Consider the following 26264-nt stretch of genomic DNA (forward strand, 5'->3'; position numbering starts at 1 on the left):
AATGATGCCTAGTTTCACCTTTCTTGCATAGAAGTTGGAGAGAGAGAGAGAGAGAGAGAGAGAGAGAGAGAGAGAGAGAGAGGTCATTTCAACCTTTTGAAGACACTAGTATAATCATTTCAGCCTTGGTGTTGTACACTAGGACCCCTAAGAGGAGGCCTAGTCCCCCCTCTTAAGGCCCTGCTGTGGGTGTGGATGGAGGGACCTAAACACCATGCCAATAACTACTTGAAACTTCCACTCAGGCATTGTTTGCACCTTTGGCTTACTTGTCCATGGAAACAATCCCTTGCCTCTTTTTTCAAAATTTCACGCATGCATTGAATAACCCCAACATTGGCCGTGTGTGGAGACCATCATTAATTAAAAACCCCACTAATTTTTGCATGGCTTAGTACTCCCCCACCGTGGGCTTACTGCCGCCAGTACCCTACGATTTTTGTTGAAGAAGGGCTCCACCATATCCTCACCCTTCACATGAGGGGCCATGGCCTTAAAAGATGTTTTCTTCTTTGATTTGGTGCAACATGAGACATACTACCAAAGTGCTAGTGCATGATATCAAGACCTTACAATTCTTTGAACAGATGCTTGGTCCCTACTCATACATGCACACTAAGTCGGATATGGAGGGCTCTACTCAGGTGTCTAGTTTCACACTCTCTTGAAGGCTCTTAGTGATTTGTGCTTAGTCCCTACTCATACATGCACACTAAGTCGGATATGGAGGGCTCTACTCAGGTGTCTAGTTTCACACTCTCTTGAAGGCTCTTAGTGATTTGTGCTTAGAGTGGACATCTATAACACATGGATTTCTCTTTTAACACTTGTCTTCCACTTTCTAACATCTTTTTTTTTTTGGCTATGATGGTGGCTGGTATAATAGAAGGAATTTTTGCTCTAAGTGCTTAGGCATCTCCATCCAAGTTTGTCTGATTTCAAAACACGAAGGGAGGGAAGGACGAGAGAGAAAATTTTGTGTTTGGAGGTCAATTATTCCCTATGGGAGCTGACATCAAGATTGAGAGAGAGAGAGAGAGAGAGAGGGAGAGAGCCAACTCTATCCATTATTTTGATAGCAAAAGCTAAAGTGCCTAACAAACATTCCCTTTATTCTAGGATGCAAGGATGAAAGATGAAATATGAGTAATGTTATGTTGTCCTCAAGGGACTAGACTTTCACCAAAATTTTGTAGCTAGCCAATTCAAAAGAGATTCTTTCATGGAAAGTATGAAACACTACTTTGAGCAATCTCTTCAAAATACCTTTCAAACAAATGTGACATTTCACACAATTGGTGCTTTTATTCAAAAAGCACAAAAATTTGTTATGAAAACATTTATGAACCAAATGGATTTTCTTTTGTGGAGCCCAACAAAAATTGGTGTACGAGTTCAAGAACAGTTTATGTTCTGATAAAAACAGCAAAAGAACCGTTTTTAGTTGCTTGCATGAAATCTCATGTCTTGGTGAGGTTGTTGAAAATTGCAAACGATTGTTTATTCATGCGCAAGGATGTTAAACATGTGACAAGAGTTGTTCAAAGCTTTATTAGCATTATACTTCTTGATTGTGGCTATCATATCAAATATAATGCTTATTCTTTGAATGTTACAAATAAAACATGCATCATAGTTTTTGGTCATAAGCACCACTATCATAAAATCATTTCTACTCTTCACTATTGTTTGTCGTAGGTTGTGGGTGGAGCAATTGGATCCTGTACTTTCCTTCCAAGAGGGAATAGAGGGAAGGAAAGGGGTGAACACGATAGAAGCAAGAAAAGAGGGAGGGGAAGGAGATGGGATAGAGAAGGAAGGGAAGGACAAGAGAGAAAATTTTGTATTTGCACGTCAATTATTCCCTATGGGAGCTAACATCAGGGATGAGAGAGAGAGAGAGAGAGAGAGACAATGAGCCAACTCTATCCATTACTTTGATAGCAAAAGCTAAAGTGCCTAACAAACATTCTCTTTATTATAAGATGCAAGGATGATATATGAAATATGAGTAATGCTATGTTGTCCTCAAGGGACTAGACTTTCACCAAAATTTTGTAGCTAGCCAATTGAAAAGAGATACTTTCTTGGAAATTATGAAACACTTCTTTGAGCAATCTCTTCAAAATACCTTTCAAAAGAATGTGACATTTCACACAATTGGTGCTTCAATTCAAAAAGCACAAAAATTTGTTATGAAAACATTTATGAACCAAATGGATTTTCTTTTGTGAAAACCAACAGCAATTGGCATATGAGTTCAAGAACAGTTTATGTTCTGATAAAAACAGCAAAAGAATCACTTTTAGTTGCTTGCATGAAATCTCATGTCTTGGTGAGGTTGTTGAAATTTGCAAACGATTGTTTATTCTAGCCCAAGGATGTTAAACATGTGACAAGGGTTGCTCAAAGCTTTATTAGCATTAGACTACTTGATTGTGGCTATCATATCACATATAGTGCTTATTCTTAGAATATTACAAAAAAACATGGTCATAGCTTGTGGTCATAAGCACCACAAGCTTATGACATCACAACTTGTGGTCATAGCTTGTGGTCATAGCTTGTGGTCATAAGCACCACTATCACAAAATCATTTCTTGCTCTTCCTTATTGTTTGTCGGAGGTTGTGGGTGGAGCAATTTGATCCTTTACTTTCCTTCCAAGATGGGAAGAGAGAGAAAGAAAGGGGAGAACAAGATAGCAGCAAGTAAAGAGGGAGGGGATGGAGATGGGATGGAGAAGAGAGGGAAGGACGAGAGAGAAAATTTTGTGTTTGGAGGTCAATTATTCCCTATGGGAGCTGATATTAGCGTTGAGAGAGAGAGAGAGAGAGAGAGAGAGAGAGAGAGAGAGAGAGAGAGAGAGAGAGAGAGAGAGAGAGAGATAACTCTATCCATTTCTTTGATAGCAAAAGCTAAAGTGCCTAACAAACATTCCCTTTATTCTTGGATGCAAGGATGAAAGATGAAATGTGAGTAATGTTACGTTGTCCTCAAGGGATTAGACTTTCACCAAAATTTTGTAGCTAGCCAAGTCAAAAGAGATACTTTCTTGGAAAGTATGAATTGCTACTTTGAGCAATCTCTTCAAAATACCTTTGAAAAGAATGTGACATTTCACACAATTCGTGCTTCTTTTCAAAAAGCAAAAAAAAATTATTGTGAAAAGATTTATGAACCAAAGGTATTTTCTTTTGTGAAGGCCAACAACAATTGGTGTACGAGTTCAAGAACATTTTATGTTTTGATAAAAACAGCAAAACAATCGTTTTTAGTTGCTTGCATGAAATCACATGTCTTGGTGAGGTCGTTGAAATTTGCAAACGATTGTTTATTCATGCTCAAGGATGTTAAACATGTGACAAGGGTTGCTCAAAGCTTTATTAGCATTAGAAAACTTGATTGTGGCTATCATATCACATATAGTGCTTATTCTTGGAATATTACAAAAAAACATGATCATAGCTTGTGGTCATTAGCACCACTATCACAAAATCATTTCTTGCTCTTTACTATTGTTTGTCGTAGGTTGTGGGTGAAGCAATTGGATTCTTCACTTTCCTTCCAAGAGGAAAGAGAGGGAAAGAAAGGGGTGAACAAGATAGAAGCAAGTAACAGAGGGGAGGGGAAGGAGATGGGATAGAGAAGGGAGAGAAGGACGAGAGAGAAAAATTTGTGTTTGGAGGTCAATTATTCCCTATGGGAGCTGATATCAGGGTTGAGAGAGAGAGAGAGAGAGAGATAGAGAGATAACTCTATCCATCTTTTTGATAGCAAAAGCTTAAGTGCCTAACAAACATTCCCTTTATTCAAGGATGCAAGGATGAAAGATGAAATATGAGTAATGTTACGTTGTCCTCAAGGGACTAGACTTTCACCAAAATTTTGTAGCTAGCCAATTCAAAAGAGATACTTTCTTGGAAAGTATGAAATTTAGTTTCAACTTTAAAGAAAGCAATGCCACCAGACACTATCTTGAGCAATCTCTTCAAAATACCTTTTAAAAGAATGTGAAGGGTAATCTCTTCAAACCAAAATTTGATACGAGAGCTTTTTATCATAATGTTTAACCCTTTTCGCTCAAACTCCAAAGCATGCAAATATTCATTAACAAAGCTGCATATAAGAGTTTGAGGCGTTAATGGCTGAAACACAATTACTAAAGATACTTTAAAAATGACATTGTTTACAAGAAGTGTGTCAAAATGTCTTCAACACTCTCAAGTCATAATCATGCATGGATAAAACTAGTTCCATGCGGCCTTAAGAAGGCAGCTTATATTTATAGAGAAAACAAAATTATGCACTTCCATTGCCAGTTTTTATGTCTTAATCACAAGAATCTTCCTTGTAGGTCTTTCTCATGGAGCGCTTCAAGCAGGTTAAGCACCGGTTCATATTTGTTGGCTTGTGGCACAGGTGCATAACATACAAGTCGTACTAGTAAAATTTGATGTGTCCTTTGCAGTGGAAAATTGAACTCCTCCAGACTAGTGAGGTGGACAAAATAAGAGCCTAATAAACAGAGCATTGAGCTACTGTGAATAACAGTTCTGCAGTTTCCTTCATATTTTTCCAACAATGACAAAGTCCTTCCAATCTTGACAGAACAAGGTTCTTGTAATTCCCTGCAATGCTCATGATGATTTCTCTATATCCTTGTCATTGGAACCTCTATCTTTAAACGTCGCTCTAGTTGACCAGCTGTAAAGCTCAGCAATTTCTACCCGCCAGAAGTACCTAAAACTATTACATTTTTTACACAATAAGGCACTCATCCGCATACCAAACAAATCGAAACAAGCAGGGTAAACCGTGTATCCACCCTACAAATTTACCCAGTTCTTCCAACCATTACATAGGACCCCCTTTCTACCTTCCCAACAAGTAAATGCCACACTGGTTTTAAGGTTTCTTTCCTGGTTACCAAAGAAATAACTCAACCCCATCAGACAATTGACATCTGACCTGACATAGCACCTCGTTGGCTATCAAAGAAGTAATTGCAACAAGAAAATATTATGCATTACAACTGAATAACATGGCAAAAAGAGGGCTTCGCTCGATTACAATTAAAGCGCGAAGGAAGGTTAGTGGCAAAATCACAGGTTAGGAACCAACCTATTTATGGCGCATTTTGAACGTGCACATTGTACGACTGAAACACTACATGCTTTTGTACTTGTGACATAGGAAAAACTTGGACTGAGTCTAGTAAAGATCATTGATCAAAACCTACAAACAATTTGTTGAAGAGAAAGATCTTTTTAAGTCTATTAGAGGCCGAAGGCGGCCTATGAGACAAATCAAATATACATGTGTGTGTCCTCCCTCTATTGAATAAGGACAAAAGTACTAACAAAATGTGGTATTATGGCATGGCGGGAGGGGGTGTTCCATGGGAGACTAGGGTGTAAGAGCTGCATGTATGATCGCAATTGGGTATGCCTGTATTTGAGCAAATCTTTCCTGGGCTGCATGGTGGTGGCGAGTCTCGATCTCCTGGATCTTTATGCAATGGAATCTGGGAGTGGTGTAACTTGGAGCTCGGGGGCATCTCCTAGACCTAACTGTCTCAGCTTGCTGTAGGGTGGCCCCTCTTTGTGTATGTGTGACGGGTGGGCGATAGGACTATGGTCATCTTTGGAAGAAATATGTAAGCTATGACTGTCTGCCACCCTCTGGAGCTGCTACAGTTGCTTGTAGTGTCTCTCTATGTCTATGTATCTCCAATCTCTAGACTCCTTGATCTGGGTTGTCCTCTGAAAAGAGCCTCATCTCTATCTCTGATACTCTCATATGCTCTACATCTGCAGACAAAGTGCTTCTCCTCCTCAATCACCCTTCTCTTTGCAAAGCTGGCAGTTTGGAGGTCAATTATTAAAAAAGATTTTTTATTTGGAGATCAATTATTCCCTATGGGAGCTGACATCGGGGCTGAGAGAGAGAGAGAGAGAGAGAGAGAGAAAGAGATCCAACTCTATCCATTACATTGATAGAAAAAGCTAAAGTGCCTAACAAACATTCCCTTTATTCTAGGATGAAATATGAAATATGAGTAATGTTACGTTGTCCTCAAGGGATTAGACTTTCACCAAAATTTTATAGCTAGCCAATTCAAAAGAGATACTCTCTTGGAAAGTACGAAACACTACTTTGAGCAATCTCTTCAAAATACCTTTCAAAAGAATGTGACATTTCACACAATTGGTGCTTCAATTCAAAAAGCAAAAAATAATTGTTATGAAAACAATTATGAACCAAATGGATTTTCTTTTGTGAAGGCCAATAACAATTGTGTATGAGTTCAAGAACAGTTTATGTTTTGAGAAAAACAGCAAAAGAATCGTTTTTAGTTGCTTGCATGAAATTTCATGTCTTGGTGAGGTTGTTGAAATTTGCAAACCATTGTTTATTCATGCCCAAGGATGTTAAACATGTGACAAGGGTTGCTCAAAGCTTTATTAGCACTAGACTACTTGATTGTGGCTATCATATCACATATAGTGCTTATTCTTGGAATAATAGGGAAAAACATGCATCATAGCTTGTGGTCATAAGCACCACTATACAAAATCATTTCTTGCTCTTCACTATTGTTTGTTGTAGGTTGTGGGTGGAGCTGTTGGATCTTGTACTTTCCTTCCAAGAGGGAAGAGAGGGAAGGAACGGGGTGAACAAGATAGAAGCAAGAAAAGAGGGAGGGGAAGAAGATAGGATAGAGAAGCGAGGGAAGGACGAGAGAGAAAATTTAGTGCTTGGAGATCAATTATTCCATATGGGAGGTGGCATCATGGTTGTGTGTGTGTGTGTGTGTGTGTGTGTGTGTGTGTGTGTGTGTGTGTGTGAGAGAGAGAGAGAGAGAGAGAGAGAGAGAGGGAGCCAACTCTATTCATTACTTTGATAGCAAAAGCTGAAGTGCCCAACAAACATTCCCTTTATAACAGGTTGTTGAAATTTGCAAACGATTGTTTATTCATGCCCAAGGATGTTAAACATGTGACAAGGGTTGCTCAAAGCTTTATTAGCATTAGACTACTTGATTGTGGCTATCATATCACATATAGTGCTTATTCTTGGAATATTACGAAAAAACATTATCCAAGTTTGTGATCATAAGCACCACTATCACAAAAACAAAATCATTTCTTGCTCTTCACTATTGTTTGTCATAGGTTGTGGGTGGAGCAATTGGATCCTTTACTTTCCTTCCAAGCGGGAAGAGAGGGAAAGAAAGGGGTGAACAAGATAGAAGTAAAAGAGGGAGGGAAAGGAGATGGGATAGAGAAGGGAGGGAAGGACGAGAGAGAAAATTGTGTTTGGAGGTCAATTATTCCCTATAAGAGCTGATATCAAGGTTGAGAGAGAGAGAGAGAGATAGCTATATCCATTTCTTTGATAGCAAAAGCTAAAGTGCCTAACACATTCCCTTTACTCTAGGATGCAAGGACGAAAGATGAAATATGAGTAATGTTAGGTTGTCCTCAAGGGACTAGACTTTGAGTAATGTTAGGTTGTCCTCAAGGGACTAGACTTTCACCAAAATTTTGTAGCTAGCCAATTCAAAAGAGATACTTTCCTGGAAAGTATGAAATTTAGTTTTCACTTTAAAGAAATCAATCCACCAAACACTATCTTGAGCAATCTCTTCAAAATAAATTTTAAAAGAATGTGAAGGGTGATCTCTTCAAACCAAAATTCGATAGGAGAGCTTTTTATCATAATGTTTAACCCTTTTCGCTCAAAGTCCAAAGCCTACAAATATTCATTAAGAAAGCTACATATAAAAAATTGCTGCGTTAATAGCTCAAAAACAATTACTAAAGATACTTAATGAATGACATTGTTTACAAGAAGTGTCAAAATGTCTTCAAACACTCAAGTCACAATCATGCATGGATAAAACTAGTTCCATGCAGCCTTAAGAAGGATATTATTGAATTATTAAGCTTAAAAGGTTAATTCACCATGAGTTTGTACGTGACTTTGATTCTATAGATTGGTGGCAGCTTATATTTATAGAGAAAAACAACATTATGCACTTTGCCAGTTTTTATGTCTTAAGCAGGAATCTTCCTTGTAGGTCTTTCTCATGGAAGGCTTCAAGCAGGTTAGGCGCTCGTTCATATTTGTTGCCTTGTGGCACAGGTGCATACTTAACATACAAGTGGTACTAATAAAATTTGCAGTTTCCTTTTGCAGAGAAAAACTGAACTCCAGACTACTAAGGTGGACAAAATAAGAGCCTGATAAAGCAGACCATTGAGCTACTGTGAATAGCAGTTCTGCAGTTTCCTCCAGATTTTTCCATGACAAAGTCCTTCCAATCTTAGCAGAACAAGGTTTCTGTAATTCCCTGCAATGCTCATGATGGTTTCTCTATATCCTCGACATTGGAACCTCTACTCTTTAAATGTCGCTCTAGTTGACCGGTTGTAAGCTCAGCAATTTCTACCTGCCAGAAGTACCTAAAACTGTTACATTTGACACAATAAGGCACTCATCGGCATACCAAACAGACCAAAACAAGCAGGCTAAACCATGGAACCACCCTACAAATTTACCCAGTTCTTCAAACCATTACAAACGACCCCCTTTCTACCTTCCCAACAAGTAAATGTCACACTGGTTTTTAGGTTTCTTTTCTGGTTGCCAAAGAAATGAACTCAACCATCAGACAATTGACATCTGACCTGACATAGCACCTCGTTGGCTATCAAAGAAGTAATTGCAACAAGAAAATATTATGCATTAAAACTGAATAACATGGCAGAAAGAGGCTTTCGCTCCATTACAGTTAAAGCGCGGAGGTAGGATGGTGGCAAAATCAAAGGTTCGAAACCAACCTATTTATGGCACATTTTGAACGTGCACATTGTACGACTGAAACACTACATGCTTTTGTACTTGTGACATAGGAAAAACTTGGACTGAGTCTAGTAAAGATCATTGATCAAAACCTACAGATTATTTGTTGAAGAGAAAGATCTTTTTAAGTCTATTAGAGGCCGAAGGCGGCCTATGAGACAAATCAAATATACATGTGTGTCTCCTCCATCTATTGGAAAGGACAAAAGTACTAAGTAACAAAATGTGGTCTTGTGGCATGGGGGGAGGGGGTGTTCCATGGGAGACTAGGATACAAGAAAAGATCATAGTTACCCGGAACGCGGAACGGGAACGGCGTCGGGCCTCCCTGCGGAACGGGGGAACGGGAATGGATCCGGAACGGGAACGACGCGGAACGGGAGGCTATAAAACACCCAAACAATGCTATTTTTAGCGTTATGTGTTTGAATACAAGTAGTACTAAAGTCCTTTGGCTCTAATACCCACAAAAAACACGATTCGAAGACCATTCAACCTTATTATGACTTGATTGGGATGTGCGGCATCGCGGCCATGGATGATGGTACATACACAACATTGAACAAACACAATGCCCATACACAATAACACATGTAATTACAGATTAGAGCTCTCAAATAATTGCAAGAGTAGAAGTCAGAGAACATTTTTCGCTTAATTCTGGCTAACAAGGCCCGCCAAGGCGCTACAAAAACACCAAAGGTGATATATACCATAATGAGAGTCGAGACTACAAGGGGGCCAAAGCAGTGACCACAATACCCAAAGACTGAAGGTAACAAATACCATAAAGATGCTAGTAGCTACAAATGTCAAAGAAGACAAAGCTCAAGCAACCATACAAAAAGCTAAGGATAATAAGAAGTCCTAAAGTTGCAACTCTCGAGCCTAAAGACTAAAGACTCAAGAGCCAATAGCCTGAGAGGCCTCCCAATTCGTAGTAGCACGCTGTAAATCATGCACATCCTCCCATTCCTCATCATCGAGCTCTAGGCCCGGCTCGATCTCAGCCACGGATGAAGTGCCTGGTGTCGGTGGCTGTGCATCTCCACCTGCCTGAGGAGCCTCTTGCTCCATCTCCCACTGTGTAAAAGGATCTGTCTGTTTGCCTGTACTCATGCAAAGCATTTTCAAATTTGCGCTGACAAAGACAAGATCATTTTTATTCTCCACTCCAAGCCAATTCCTTTTCTTGGAAGCAATGTGGCTAAAGGTACTCCACAATTGCTCCAAGCATAACTAACTGGCTGGCTGAGAATACGGATCGCCAATCTTTGAAGCTCGGGGCCATCATAGCCGTAGTCCTCCCACCATAGAACTGAACATATCTTCTTGCGATCAATCTGAGCATCTGGACTGCCAAATGACCCCCGCATCTCTCTGTATTGTCTCAACTGATCTCTGAAGATGCGTCGCACATCTCTGTCAAGAACCATCTTGTTTAGGATCTCTGTAAATTGGTTCATGACTTCTCTATCTGTCTCTTGCCCTGCACCTTGGAACTTTGGATCCACCATGTACGCTACCCCGTGCAAAGTAGAGGCATATGAATTCCACCTCGAGCTACAAAGTGCATGGATCTCCTCATATCGCTCCGTGTTCGGCTCATGTTGTGCAAGCTGCTCGATCATGCGGTCCATTGCCTCATAAATCTTGCCAATGCAAGGATCCATGTCATCCAGAACTCGAAGCAAATGAACCACCGGTTTTAGCTGTGCATCTAGATTCTTGAGCTCCTTCCAAAACTCAAGATCCTCTGCCTTATCCTTGCACAAAATCCCTGCAACTGTCTTTGCATGGGGGGAGGTCGTGAACTCATCACTGATGAAGACCTGTCAGACCGCATTTTGACATTCAGGCAGCCTGCACACAAGAAGAGAGTTGAATGCAAAGCGGGTGTCTGAATACTTTAGAAGCACTTTGCCGCCCGACCTCTTAAGGTACTCACTCCGAACCAAGTTGTGATTGTTGATGAAAGTAACAATCTTCACTGCATCAGCAATGACCGGAGCGAATAAGTCTAGCTTGCCGATGTCTTTTAGAAGGTTGTTCAAGCAGTATGCCATGCAAAAGCACACTGTCACATGCGGATAGTGGCCCTCTACAATAGCTGCTGCTGCCCTGTTTGATGCCTCCCCATCTGTGACAAAGGCCACCACGTAATGCTCACCGATCGTTTCTATGGCCGCTCTCCACTCTGTAGAGAGAACATCGGCGGACTTGCCACTATCATGAGGTGCACAAAGTACATCTCTACACTCAAGTATGCGACGAGGCCATGGATAGATCTCTTCCTTGTATCGCTCCACCCGTCGGCAATGAGGGAAACGCCGTGTTTTGCCCAAAGCCGTTGAATATTGAGTGTTGCTTGCTCCACGATTGCCTTCTCTGGATCGAACAAAGTGGTTCAAAGAGCCTCTGAAGATGGCGGCACATAGCCGGTGTCGTACTCTCCTATCTATTTCGATCACACATAGAAGAGGTTAGTATGATAAATCATAATTGATTATTCACAATTTAAACTTTAAAGATCATAGTGGTGGAAATGACGATAATGGAAGAAATGAGAGAGATGATCGATAAAGCATACCTCGCCGCCCTAAATGGGATATGGTCGTGACGGGCCACGGCGGCATCCACCTCTTCCTTCTTCTTTGGGTTCCAAGAGGTGGCAAGGATCCTTTGGCGACGAATCGGACCCGATGAAGATCCGCCACCACCGGCACCGGGTAGAGAAGAAGAAGGGAAAATCAGGGTCTTTGGGTTGATACCTTTGTGTGCGGGCTTGGCTTTATGGTTGAAATGCCGATCCTTTTCCTCGAGCTCCTTCCTCTTCTCCATGGTTACGTTGGTGTAAAATTTCACATCATGTCCTGGCACTTGAAGAAAGTGTGCCCTCACTTTGTCATGTCCCCCTTTCCGCGCGTAAGAGCATAGCTTGCATGCCCATGCACGAGAACCTACCGCCACCGACAAGGTGCCCTCCAAGGTCACTTCATCCCACCACGACCATTCCTTCGCCTTTTGAGTGTTGCCCGCATGAACGGAGGGGGTTGTACGAGAAGAAAAGGCCATGGATTATCCGTGAAAGAAAGAGAGCTTGATCTTTGAGGGTGAGAGAGAGAGAGAGAGAGAGAGAGAGAGAGAGAGAGAGAGAGAGAGAGAAGCTTGACTCCGTGAGAGCTTGAGAGAGAGGCTTCACCTCTTGAAAGTTGAGACTGAGAGAGAGAGAGAGAGAGAGAGAGAGAGAGAGAGAGAGAGAGCTTGAGCCTTGAGGGTTAGCCCGAGAGAGAGAGGTTGAGAGCTTGAGCCTTGAGGCCCGACTATGGCTTGAGAGTTGGGAGAGAGGGCCTTGACCTTGATGCATTTGTGAAGAAATGGGGAGAAGAGGGGGCAATATATAAAGAACTTGCTGGCTGTCCCTGCCCGTTTTTGGCCGTTGGTTGCCTCAGATAGCCGTTTGAGAGCTGCCCGTTTATGGCCGTTGAAGACCATTCCGGCCGTTCCTAGCTCGGGGGCATCTCCTAGCCCTAACCGTCTCAGCTTGCTGTAGGGTGACCCCTCTTTGTGTCTATGTGACGGGTGGCGGTAGGACTATGGTCATCTTTGGAAGAAATCTGTAAGCTATGATTGTCTGCCACCCTCTGTTGCTACAGGTGCCTGTAGTGTCTCTCTATGTCTATGTATCTCCACTAAAATACGGCGCTGATCTCTAGACTCCATGATCTGGGTTGTCCTCTGAAAAGAGCCTCATCTCTGTCTCTGATACTCTCATATGCTCTACATCTGCAGACAAAGTGCTGCTCCTCAATCACCCTCTTTGCAAAGCTAGCAGAGCCTCTCAACTCGCGGGGTATGAGCAACTCTTCATGTCTCTATCTCTAGCCGGTGTGATGATATTGGAAGCTGACCAATCGCCATTCGTGAGCTATGTGGCATGTATGTGTCCATGTAGCACAGTCTCTTGATAAACCCCTTGCCTAGCACAGTCAAGAAGTGCTCATTGTAGTACAGCATCTTCGTGGGAAGAGGCTGTCCAAGTGGGATCCATGTCTCTGACGTAGAGCTGGCATATATCCTATCTGAATACAGTGTTCCTCTCATGGATGAAGGGTGAGTCTGGATCATACTGGAAGGGAGGTAATCTACTGGAGGCCTCAAAAGCTTTGCATGTGAGTCTATCACATGGCATCGTTGTCATCCTTTGAACAAGGGAAACTGTATGGAAAATAGCCTCAACTAGCATGGGTTAGGTAGCTAACTCTGCTCTGATAATGTCGTGTGGTACTGAGGGCTTGCTACGGAACAAGCATGATATCATACATATTGTGGTCTCTCAATCTGTGTCCATGAGGTGGCTGATAGTCCAAGGGCCCATACTGCTGCAAACAGACATCAAAGATGGGGTGCCCAAAGTGTCGAAGAGCCACCCCTTGGAGTGGGGTTCTTGAAAGTGTGCAGTGCATGATGGCATCCCTCTAGCATGGCCAAAGCCACATATCCTCTTGTGAGTCTATCCATAGCGCCTTTGCCATGGTGAAGCGCCATGGGCTGACAAAGGTGACTCCCAAGTATACATAAGACTCCACCTTTATTTGTCCACCTGCAGCCATAAAAACTGCCGCACTTCTGACTGCCCTAGAAGTATGAAAGATCATGACCTTGATTTTCCCAAGATTCATAGTCAGCCCTCTCTGTGTACAAAAGTCGTCAAGAGCCTCGAGGTGTCGATGAGGCCCTCCTTTGGCTCAAAGATCAAAACAATGCCGTCAGTTTAAAGCATCATATGTAATGGGGTACCTCCAAGGTCAGCACCCTCGTCAACGGCTCACAGTATGCAATCTGAGATCTCATCAATGTCGATCCCAAAGAGGGTCCGAGAGTGTAGGCATCCTTGCTTCACACCAATGGTGACAGTACTAGGCTCTGAAAAACCTTGGAGGCATCGTACTCTCTTTGTCACCTACTCATATACAGCATATATAGCCCAAGTCATCTGTGAAGGTATCCCCAAGTTTTGAAGGCATTGAAAGAGCCTCTCACGTAAAACTGTATCGAACGCTTTGCGGAAGTCCACAGAGTAGGAGTGTAGTCTCTTCTTCCACACTTTTGCCCCATCAATGAGGCAACGTAGAACGATGCGATCCGTAGCAAAGAAGGCGCATTTGAAACTTGCCTGGCCAAGGGCTCTGAGTCCCCCTCCCCCCTGTATGTGCGCTAAGATCTACCAAGTACTACTCAATAAAGTTTGGCCAATCATGATGGTCCTGCAATTCCCTAGGTCCAAGATGTTGCCAAACATGTGGACAGGCACAATAGTGTGTCTAGTCCAATTCTGTGAGAAGCCCTCCACCATAGCCATATTGAAGATGTGTGCAATCAACGGGGCTATCGTGTCGACTATGTAGATGAGGTGCTCACTTTGCAACCATATCTATGGTGAAGAAAGTGGAGATGGTAAGTCGTGGCTCGAGTGGCTTTGGGATCGAAGGCTGCCTAGGGACCTCATACAACCTCTACATAATCACGCCATGCTTATGGATCCTCAGTGGGTGTGATTCGGGGGGAGGGAGATTCTCTAAGAGTTTTGTCGCACTATAAATCCTCATATGTGGTAAAGCTCAAGCTCCTCTACCTCGTTGAAAGTTGTCTGCTGAGACTCGAATGAGGTCCTCCTCTGTTGTAGTATGTAGTATTTCTTGGTCCTCGAAAGCATAGGTCTCACATTGGTGGTTGCATGTCCGAGCATTGAAGTCTCCAGTCTCCCATGAGGAAAACTTCCTCGAGTGTAGAGAACTCGAGGAGCCCGTCCATCAAGCATGTGTACGGTGACACCCCCCCGCCCTCCTCTTGGTCAATGGTAGCGAATTTGGAGCCTATGGGTGCAAAGTAACATAGGGTGATGTATATAATCTGCTCTTGTGTAATCTCTAAGTAGATCCAAATGAAACGGACCTTTAGATCTGATGCTACGATCTATATCCTGCCTTGCCACTTCCCCCAAACTCTCCAGAAGTGTTCTACCATGTACGCTTCCAATGGGTGGACTCCCACTAGAATCCATGGATCTTCAGTAGGCCCTTGCCATGCCACTCCTGTCTGAAGAGGACGGCCACTCCGGAATTGTTCTACCATGTACGCTTCTGTTGGGTGAACTCCCACTAGGATCCATGGATCCTCGGTAGGCCCCTCTCTCGGCTCGTGTGTCAATGTGAGTAGGACAATGCCTTGATGCAATGACCTTGCCATCAATGATGCCTCGGCCATTGCAGTATGATGCCTTCTTCCTTTCTTCATGTGCTTTGAGCACCATAGGCATGCATACCCGTCAATATTCTACTTGCATCAATGTGAGGTCGTCATCTAGGTAGATGTTGGGGGCAAGAGAGGGGCGGGGGGGGGGGGGGGGGGGGAGAGCGAGCTCTTGAAGAATCACCCTCTTTCTAATGAAAGAGGTCCTTGCCTCTTCGAAAGAGAATTGGAGGATGAGGGCCAGATCTTGTTGATGACGGGTGGCTCTTGTTCTTTGTATCCAAGCTTGGTACATAGTTCTCTACCAAATATGTCTAGTGCAAAGTCTATCTTCTCCACTATGCCGGTGACACTTATGTTGAGTCAGCGGGCATGTCACATCTTCTCCTCCTCAAGGGTAGCATATACTCCTTGACCTCTTTCTTGATGTTTCGCTTCACTATCTCCACTCCTCCTTCTTTGGTGGTCTCCATCTTACCCTCAATTCTCTCCGTGATTTCTTTTGTTCTCTCTTCCTTGATGGCTTCTTTATTCGCCTCTACAATCTCCCCTTCTTCACATGATGGGCAGTCTTGTAGGGAGGCTAAAAGGCTGAAATGACCTATGAGACCAAAAGGCTACATCCATGTGTGACTCTAGTATAATGTCTAGGGAACATTAAAATAAAAATAAATGCGGGTACCTAGAGTGGGTAGGTATGTAAGCTGACCCTACATCCTCATCGTCATCATCAACGTCACATAAAACATCATTTCAAAACATATGGGGAGGGGTACAATCACATGAGGGCTAATGAGGTGTACAATGGAGAACGTATACAATGGTGATTATCCCATGAACTCTCTCATGGGTCTCTGTAATATGGCCTCAATGTCCTCCACAATCAGCTTTCTGGGGGGCATGCTCAATGTCGCTCAACGATGCTCCGTAGCCTCAAATGTAGACCTCATCTACAATGTGAAGATCCTCGCATCCTCGAGCATCGTAAGTGGCCAAGCTGGATGGATCAATCAAGAAGGATGCCCGGAAGAGGGTGTGATTGAGGAACATGTGGGGGCCCATCCTGAGTAGTCCCTCTGTAAAACGTAGTGATCTACCTCAGTATGGATCCTCTATGTGTAGGTCCTCTGCTCCTAAGGATAGTCTCCCTGGGTCTACAAATCTCCAGCACGAAGAGATTTAGGCACCTTTGATCATGGTAATCCATGATGCGAGATAAGGGGCCAAAGCCCTTTCTGAATAAGCAATGAAAACGCCCACGGATCTCATAGTCTGCTGCGCACTGGTAGATATAACGCCCCTCTGTCTTTGGTTCTAGCTCTCATTGGCAAACATGGCATAATCTCTCCTTTGGGGGTATACCTTTGTATCGGCCAGTCTCTATCTCCAACTCATGAGATGAGGTGCGACCGATAACACATCTAATGGCATGAGATAGGTAGCATCTATATACCTGGGGCGTGAGATAAACCCATCATCTGTCGTGCGGAGAAGATGGTCTCGATAAGAAGCCATCTTTGTTTCCAACTCATGTGATGGAGACAGCCAAGTCCTCCAAGTATCCACCTGAATGAGATCATGTCTGGTAATCTTGCTAACCTCCGAATGTGCAAGGGTGAGGAATTGATGCATCCAAGGAATACAGAAAAGGGGGCAGTTTGTCCATATTAAATCCATCTAGCTCAAACCAAGATGATATTTGTGCAAACCAACATAAGTATCACCCTCGTTGGCCAATTGTCGCGATGACAAGTAGTGCTAGTCATGCATATTTGTAGTGTGGGAGCTCCCATGTGCTATGAATGAGCGACACTCATCCAACAAGAGCCTGCACTACGATCGGTGGTGCACTCATCTCAGCTCTGATAATCTCATGTGGCACTGAGGCTTTCGCCCAGATCAGCCTGGAGATCATGGATACAAGTGGTCTCTCCATGGATCTCCATCCATCATATGTGCGCCTTGATCTACTATGATCATCCAAGCTAGGCCCCCATATCTGCACTCCATTAACAATGGTAGAGATGACCAAAGTGTCAAATAGCCAAAAACTTAGTGCGTGGCTCCTGAAACTGCACCTGTGAGCATATCCTCTCTAGTCCGCTCTATACACACTAGAAGAGCAGTTAACCGTTGCCATATCCACCGGAGCCCTGTCCTCCCACTTCTACTTTCTACACAAGAGAGATTGTGAGGCGAGCCATTGAGACAGATTGCACACAAGGAGGCCATCTACAATTGTACCGCTACTCAAGTTTGGAGATCCAAACCTGCCAACTAACTATTGCACTATCATGAATGGCCACTCATTGGCCAAGCTATATGCATCTATGCTTGAGCATATGAGTTGAGTACGAGCTTCAAGGTTGGCTTTATTCAGGAGGGGATTCTCTACAATTGATCATATCTTCACGCTTATAACAATCATTGAGGAGGGCAAAGCACATGGAGAAGGATTTCTTTTATGTTTGTGGATTTCCGCAAAGCCTTTGACACAGTCCCGAGAGACAGGATGCATATTTGTATCCATGTCTCTGTAGAAGTAATGACTAGAGAGGGTGAGTGTTGTCTAAAGAGTCGCCAAGCCTCCCTAGAGTCTTGGCTCGAGAGCATCTAATAAATATCTCTCCCAAGCTAAGCTAAGAAAACTCTCTTCTTTTGTTGTGTAAAGCATTACAAGAGGATACATGACTGATAATGTGTAATGTCTCCCAAATCTCTCTGTAGTTGGGCTCTCGTCTCTCGGCACGCATCATCATACCAACTATTATGAGGCATAGCCCCATCTCAACATCCTTTGAGGTCTTGGGGAGCCCCATCTCTCTGGAGTCTAGCTCTCAACATGTCCTCCGAAGTGTCAAACAAGGATGACATTTCCATCCGTTGAGAACACCCAAATAACCTAATCTAGTATCATGTATGGTGACAGCCCCTTCGACGAAGCACAATGAGATGTGCTAGGAGGCAATTTTGTGCGCTAGAGAGAGAGAGAGAGAGAGAGAGAGAGAGAGAGAGAGAGAGAGAGAGAGAGAGAGAGAGATTGATTTAAACGTCGTAGGAACAATCCCAAGAGACCTCAATGATCTACAACGAGTCTTGAACTTGAGACTTGATAATTGAGAGGAAACTGGGATAGCCAATCTACCACACTTGGGTGATAGAAAGGTTATTCCAATTTCCTCTTCTTCTTCACACACACGCGCACACACACACACACTTTTTTTTTTTTTTAATCAATTTGATTTATCTACTTGTGGGAAACCTCAAAGCGAGAAAAACCCACCAAAAAGATCAAGTAGAAGGGAAGGAACACAGAAGTGTTCGGCTATACAAAATGGCTAAAAGCATTCAAAGGAAAGCTGATGTATCTCTACAGTGATATCACCAACTTCCAAGGCGAACCATAAAGACTGCCTAAGAGAAAGCTTGAAGAACGGGAAGGGATCTACATGAAAACGATGGAACATATAGCCATTACGATGTCGCCATAGGCTCCAGTAATCAATTTCATTAATCTACCTGTGGGAAACCTCAAAGCGAGGAAAACCCACCAAAAAGATCAGGTAGAAGGGAAGGAACACAGAAGTGTTCGGCTATACAAAATGGCTAAAAGCATTCAAAGGAAAGCTGATGTATCTCTACAATGATATCACCAACTTCCAAGGCGAACCGTAAAGACTCTCTAAGAGAAAGCTTGAAGAAAGGGAAGGGATCTACATGAAAACGATGGACATATAGCCATTACGCTGTCGCCATAGGCTCCAATAAGCCCAAAATCTGACCCACATGAAGAAGACCGCAAAGCGCTACAATGCCGGTGAGAAAATACCAAATGCCCAAAACCGTCTATGGAAGACCGTCATGGGAAAATGGAGCCGCATGCACGCCGATACGCCGCAAGGAAATCTCGAGTAATACAACAATCCCACAACAAGTGACAAACATCATCTTCCGCAGTCAAGCAACGTACACAAGATGAAGAGCGGAATCCGGATATGGCGCATCCTAAGAAAAATGCCCACAGGGAGCACACCAAGCAAACCCGCTCTTTAGATCTATCCTGCTAAACATAGCTGCTCCTTCTAATTTGTCCATAATATCATCAATTCTAGGTATAGGGAACCTATTCTTGATGGTATTCTTGTTCAGTGCACGGTGGTCGATGCACATACGCCATGAGCCATCCTTTTTCTGCACCAACAACACTGGAGAACAGAATGGAGATGAACTGGGCTGAATCAGCCCCTTTTCTAACAACTCTTGTACTTGGCCCATTATCTCTTTCTGCTGAGCCGCACTAACCCTATACGGAGGCTTATTTGGTGGGCTACTGCCTGGCACCAAATCTATCGCATGGTCCTCGGGTCTCTCTGGCGGTAATTGAGACGGTAATGAATCGGAAAAGCAGTCACTATACTGTTGTAAAAACATTGACCTTTCTTTATCTAGCACAGATAAATTTGATTCATCACAATCTGACACTTCACGTGCAAAAACCAAGTACGCAGAAAGATGCTTTTTCATTACAGAAGTAAAAGCAGAAGCTGATACAGTGGGAATAGACTCCCCTTTAAGCTTTACATCCAGAATGTGAGTCTTTCCCCTGCTCTGTACAGTGATCTTTTTGTTGTAGGCATCCATGATTCCCTGTACACGAAACAACCAAGGAATACCTAACAACACATCACATCCGTCCAGTGGCATGATGTAAAATTCTTCAGCATCTACATAGGACTGGATATGTAGACGCAACTTTCCAATGATGGGTGTCACAGCCTCTGTATGGCCAGGACATGCCAAACCTGCCTCTGCTGTATACCCCATCTCTTCAGGTCTGATTCCCAACTTTGAAGCCAATTCTGGGGAAATGAAGTTGGCTTTGGCACCTGGATCAAAGAAGATAAGCACTGTTTGATCCCTGACCTTTCCCCATGCTCTGCAAAGCTCACTTGCATCTGAATTTGGCTTGTCGCCCACCATATCTGGCACTAGACCAGCCATGGGCTTCTTTCCTTTCCTGTCTTCCTTGTCATCAGAATCAGCTGGCCTTTTCTTTGTAGGACAATTGTAAGCAATGTGGCCAGGCTGCTCACATATAAAGCATTTGTTCTCTGTCCTCAGGACCTTCTTTTGCTCTTCTGACTTGCGAGGAAAACGTCTTTTCCATTTCTTTGCTGGTCCTTTTTCTGATTCAGTCGTAGCTTTATCTTTCCCTGCGTTGGCTGACTCCTGAGTCCCTTTAGGAGCCTCATTGGGAACGTGCTTCTTGGCTGAATTTTTCTTGTCTGATCCTGTCTTGACGCCAGTGTTAAATTCACAATCTTCTCCCTTGAGCAAACCATTGCCAGTGTTTGCTACCTCGATGAGCTGCGTCAAAGTAGTGACTTTGGTCTTCGTGCAGTACTTTCTCAATCCTTTGGGTAGGCCACAACAGTATTTTTCAATCTGTTCTGTCAATGGCACAAACCTATAGGAAGTTACTGGAAGTAGAGCTTTCCAAAACTTCCGATTGTAATCATCCAGATTTCTGCAAGTGGCAGCATTTAGCTGGTGCCATTCTGTCATGACATCTGCTTCGAAATCATTAGATAACCATGCTGCTGCAAAAATCTGCTTAAAGTAAATCCATGTGGACGGAGCTTGCCCTTGAAGCAATAAAGTTGTCCACCATTGTCCCGCATTCCCTGTCAAGAAAGTGGCTGCCTTGCGGACCTTTGAAGCCTCTGTAGAGTTTCCCCCTGCATAGGCCTTGTCAAACTGCTGGAGGAATGAGAGAGCCTTCTTCTTGTCATCAAACCCTGTAAAGGTCATGAAAGACACACCTTTGCCACCTTCTTTGTACGGAGTTGGCCTCTCCAGCGGCGTTAAATTGTCATATGGAAGTGACTGAAACATGGGACACTATTAGGGTTCATCTGTGTTCCTTGGCCGCTATTAACTTGACCTGGAAATGCCATATTTGGCTGCTGATTTGTAATTCCAGCCATACCAAAATTTGCCTGTGGCATCCCAAATTGGCCCTGAGTGCTCTGAAACCCTGGTAGCATGCCCGTGACACCATACATGGGGTTAGGCATCATCGTTTGAGCACTCCCAAACACTGTTCCTGGCGTGTAAAACTGATTTCCAGGTGCATGACCAGCCATGCTCTGGAATACCGATCCACCTCCAAAATAGCCAGGGTGTACTGAAGGTGGTGGGAAGACCTGTTGCATAGCATGTAGGTTGCTTCCCTGCCCATTAGAACCTGCTATAGGCTGCTGAAAGGTGGTGGGCTGAACTGCTACAGCCTGAAAGACTGGCATCTCAGCCATTTGTTCTTGCACCTTAGGCACAGGTTGTGGAGATTGCATGTTCTCCGTCAAGTGTACAGGTGTTTCCATTGATTGTGCAGTATGAATCACCTGTGCTTGAGCCTTAACAGGCTTTTGAATATGATCCAGCGACCCAACTTGCTGAGACGGAACAGGAGGTTGCAGAAAGGCTAAAAACCTCGGGTTCTGCACTACTTGTGTGAACATAGCCACAGCAGTAGCCAATTGGGTCCTGAATATATCATCATCCGTCTGTGGTGGTCTTGAAGACTCACCCACTTCATGTGTCTGTTGACCTTGTGAAGAGGAAACCTCTTCAGTCACATCATCCGGTCTGTCAGCCATAATTGCAATTCCCTGTGTCTGGTCTATGATCCCCTGTGTCTTCAAGCCCAAAACTATCCAAGGCTCACTTCTATGGGAAAAAGTGATTTAATCCCGTCGATGGAACCATGAAACCGGCCTGTTCAATCCAAAAAGGGCGGTAGACTTTACTTCAAACCTTGATTTAGCTTTAACCCATTATTAGTCGTCTATTTTACCTGTACTTTCAAGACACAACAAAGGGGAGAGGGATACAGGCTGCTAGATTGCACCTGTTTGAGTAGACCGACACCAGATTGGCCCCTAACTTATGCGCCCCTTTCGGTATTTCTTTATTGTCAAAAGAGGGAATAAACGCTGTGGTTCCCTACAAGCTGCCCCGTACAAACTCGGCTGAATTTCCACTGTTCTGGCCTGATTTCGACAGCATAATTGTACTAGGACACTTTATAGTCAGTATTCCCACGCATTGACTGACTTTCCCGACGCATACGGGCACTTTGCAAAACTTGGCGAGAATCTGCAGCACGCTGAATTCTCTGTTTTCAGCCCTGAAAATGCGCCAGATCGTCTGTACAACGGTCCCCTTGCGTCCCCGAACCTCCTGGGGGTATTAGGGTCCGTTTAGGGCCAAAACCCTAAACCTGCAAAAATACACAGCAGGCTGTAATTTACTGTTTTGGGCTCCGTTTCGCGTGCCGGTCGCATCCGTAGCAAGTCCTCGAGCTCCCGCACCTGTAGGGCTACTTGCCCTTTGAATCGGACGAGATTTTTGGCTTGAAACCTCTCCGAATTCACCTGTACCTGCGGGGGGATTAGCCGCTAGCTAATCCAGTACCTGTACAAGAGGCTCTTGCCTCGGCAATCGCGCATGAACCCACACAACTGTACATTGGTCAAATGAAGAGCCCACTAGTGGGGCATAACATACTGCCAAAGGGGAGAGAGAGGGCAATGCGTAGCGTGCAGGGCATCACTCCTGGCACCGCACTGTGCACAAGAGGGAAAGCAAGCACTCCATAGCTCTTAACCTGTGACAAAATCTGAAAATCAGCCTCCTCTCTCATTTTAGGCGCCCCCTCTCTGGCCAGGAGTAGCAGAATGCTCACAGAGTGCCACATGGCACATTTTCCGACTTTGGGCATTCCCGGCTAAAAATATCTCAACTGGTGCGTCAGTTGACTTTGGAGCAGAGCAAGAAAATGTTCCCTTTGTCATTCCAGAGGTAATGACGTCAACACATTTTCAGGTCCCAAAATAGCAGTTCCCCTAAATTTTAGGAGATGCTGCCATTGTATCTTTCTAGGTCATCCGACCCTCTTTGTACACTGCGGCCACATCCAGAACTGAAATGTAGCCTCTGTAGCAAAGGATTCCACTTGGCTAGTCAATGACCCCACTTGGCTAACCATAGTCCTTGTCCAACCTTAGTGCTCTCTTGCCCTCAGGCCTGGACTCCCTCTGGACAGTTCCACACTAGCTATGCAATGCAGGGCAATTAGATTTCCCGAGGGGTGTTTCCAAAAAGTGAAAGTAAATAGATAATAAGAAAGAAATCAACAAAAAGGATAGATAGTAGTCACACGCTGGTGACATTATGCAACGCTTGAATGTCAAACTGCATTACTAGAAGCTATCTACTTAGCTGCTGCATGTTCTCTTGCGAATCGTTCAGAGTATCCTGATGGCATATGTCAGTTCTTTTTGCCATTGTTGCACTGGCCTCGCCACTGTCTTGATTCTCTCATGTTAGCCATTTTGTCTCATTTGTGGCGAACTCATGCACACAAAAAAGGCCCCCGTTTGATGTCAATGGAGAAGCTTTGTACACCCAAATGCTTCGATGGTCTAAATATCTTGGACCTGTGTAAGCATGTTCTTGCTAGGAAGGCTATGCTATTGCCTACACTTGCGCAACAATCTCAGCCTTCGACTTTTATGTTTGCACACTTTAGTCAGCATGTTGTTACGTCCTCATTTGGTCACTGGCAATCATCTATTTGGGAGGTTGTATTTGGTAAGATGGACGGACATATTCGGGGATGTCCGCTTGCTTCACCTTGCTCTTTGCTTGGAAAGAGGTTACGATTCATCTATCGTGGAATGCTCGGAGGGAAGGAAATTCGCTTTGTCTAGAGAGCCTTCATTGGAGCCGTTGGTTGACCGCTCGCCTCGCCAGGCGTACTTTCTCTCTTGTCGTGGCATTCGGGTAGTTGAGGATGTGGTGGATGCAGCCGGTTTTACTTTGGAGTTTCCCTTTGCCACTCACTGATTTGCATGCCCAATGCTCACGGATTTGGATTGGGCATGCATTACCGCCAGTTCTGGAGAGAATTGCAGCAAATGCTCGTTGGCTTTTTACCCATTTCACCTTTGCCCGATGGTGATCGCATGTCTAACTAGAATCTTTGGGAATTGCCATTTCAGGATATTTTTACCAGTGGAGTTTATGCTCTTCATCTGCCTCAACCTTGGCTTGTTGATCATTGTAATGCTCTCTGGCACATGCATAAATCTAATGTCTGGTGGAGGAAGCTTCTATCTGCCTTATGAAAAAGCCATTTGCCTTTGAAGGAGCGATTGTTTCTTTGGCGTCAGATCCGCATTAGATCAGAGGATGTGCACAAGACTACTTTTAGAACGACGTTTGGCCTTTACAAATTTTTAGTGATGCCCTTTGGTCTCACAAATGCTCCTGCTACGTTCAATAGGATGATGGACAGAATTTTCCGTCCACACCAGCAGTTTGTTGGTACATTCTTTGATGACATGATAGTCTACTCAAAGAATGAAGAGGAGCATAGGCATCACTTGGCCATTGTGTTCGAAGAGCTACGCAGTCATAGGTTGCTCATCAATACAAAGAAAAGTGAATTTTTTCTGGAAGAGATCCACTTTCTGGGACACATTGTCTCAAAGGATGGTGTCAGAATGGATCCTGCAAAAGTTGAAGCGATCAAGTCATGGCCAAATTTGAAGACGGTGCATGATGTCAGAAGTTTCTTGGGATTATGCTCCTATTACAGAAGGTTTATCCGAAATTTCGCTGAGATTGCTTCACCTTTACATGCTCTTCAAAAGAAGGCAGTCACCTTTAGATGGACACAGAAAGAGATTTCAGCTTTTAATCTCTTAAAGGAAAAGATGACTTCAGATCCAATCATTGTGTTGCCAGATCTTAGGAAGTCATTTGTGGTCCAATGTGATGCCTGCGGTAGTAGCATTGGTGCAGTGTTAATGCAAGATGGCAGGGTAGTAGCCTATGAGAGCAGAATTTTGCAAGGGCCAGAGATGACCATGCAGGTCTATGAGAAAGAGTTACTGGCTGTGATTCATGCACTCTTAAGTTGGAAACACTACCTGCTAGGTGCAGATTTCGTTGTCCAAACGGACCATCAGACATTGCGATACTTCTTGACACAAACAAAGTTATCTGAGAAGCATATGCGATGGGCAAATATCTTGTCCATGTTCCATTTTTAGATTGTGCATGTGGAAGGCAAGAAGAACGTTGTGGCTGATGCCTTGTCAAGGAAGCCACAAATTTCAGCTGTGTCAATTCCTTATCATCATGAACTTGATGATATGAGAGAACGGTATGCAAATGATGAAGATTTTGCAAGGGTCTTCGAGCAGCTAATGGATGGACAACGTCATGAACACTATCTTCTTAAAGACGGGTTCATGATGATGCATGGCAGATTGTGTGTCACAAAGCCATTGCGACGCAAAGTTATGGAAGAGAGTCATGTCCCACCATATGCAGGGCATCGTGGCATCGATGCTACAGTTAAAGCGGTTGAGACATTCTTCTACTGGCCTACATTGAGAAGAGATGTGGATGCCTTTGTGCGGGAATGCCTAATATGCCAAAAGGTCAAGTTTGACAGGCAAAAGGCACCAGGGTTATTGCAACCACTACCTATTCCAGATAAACCATGGGAAAGTATTGCTATGGATTTTATCTTTGATCTTCCGAGAACGCAGACAGGAAATGATGGTATTTGGACCATTATTTGCAGATTCAGCAAACAGGCTCATTTCATTCCTGTCAGGAAGAAGATAAAGCCACATCAGATGGCACGCTTGTTTATGAGCAATATTTTCAAGTATCATGGCATGCCACAGTCGATTGTTAGTGACCGTGATCCACGCGTGACAAGTTTGTTCTGGAGAGGCTTATTTGAGAATATGGGCACCACGCTCAAATTCTCTTCGTCATTTCATCCTCAAACAGATGGGCAATCAGAAGAGGCAAATTCTACTGTCCTAGATCCGCTGAAGTGCTATGTGTTAGAGCATAAAGGAAAGTGGGAGCAGTATTTGCCATTGGTGGAGTATGCATACAATAATACAGTGCATTCATCAACTGGCAAGGCACCTTTTGAGATAGTTGAAGGTGGCAAGAAAGTTCCTCCCATACTGCATACAAAGGACAAGATATTTGAAGCAGATAAGTATATTCAGGACATGGATGAAATGTACAAGAAGGTCAAAGTGGCCT

The 26264-nt window shown here is 43.7% G+C and overlaps 1 protein-coding gene across 3 annotated transcripts in view; it reads right to left on the reverse strand.

Annotated features, from left to right (window-relative positions):
• Positions 1-7836: 7836 nt before the first annotated feature.
• Positions 7837-26264, reverse strand: part of LOC147433580 (uncharacterized) — a 49731-nt gene continuing 31303 nt past the window's right edge. Inside the window, exon 7 of one of the 3 annotated variants that reach the window (XM_086490252.1) lies at positions 7837-8476. In XM_086490252.1, the coding sequence (XP_086346378.1) occupies positions 8471-8476 (6 nt within the window). In that variant the 3' untranslated portion in view covers positions 7837-8470. The remainder of the gene's footprint in view (positions 8477-26264) is intronic. The other 2 variants (XM_086490253.1, XM_086490251.1) reach the window with 2 other exon arrangements.

This window comes from Adiantum capillus-veneris, chromosome 19 (genome assembly GCF_014529385.1).
Source record: "Adiantum capillus-veneris isolate H3 chromosome 19, ASM1452938v2, whole genome shotgun sequence".
Lineage (NCBI taxonomy): Eukaryota > Viridiplantae > Streptophyta > Polypodiopsida > Polypodiales > Pteridaceae > Adiantum > Adiantum capillus-veneris.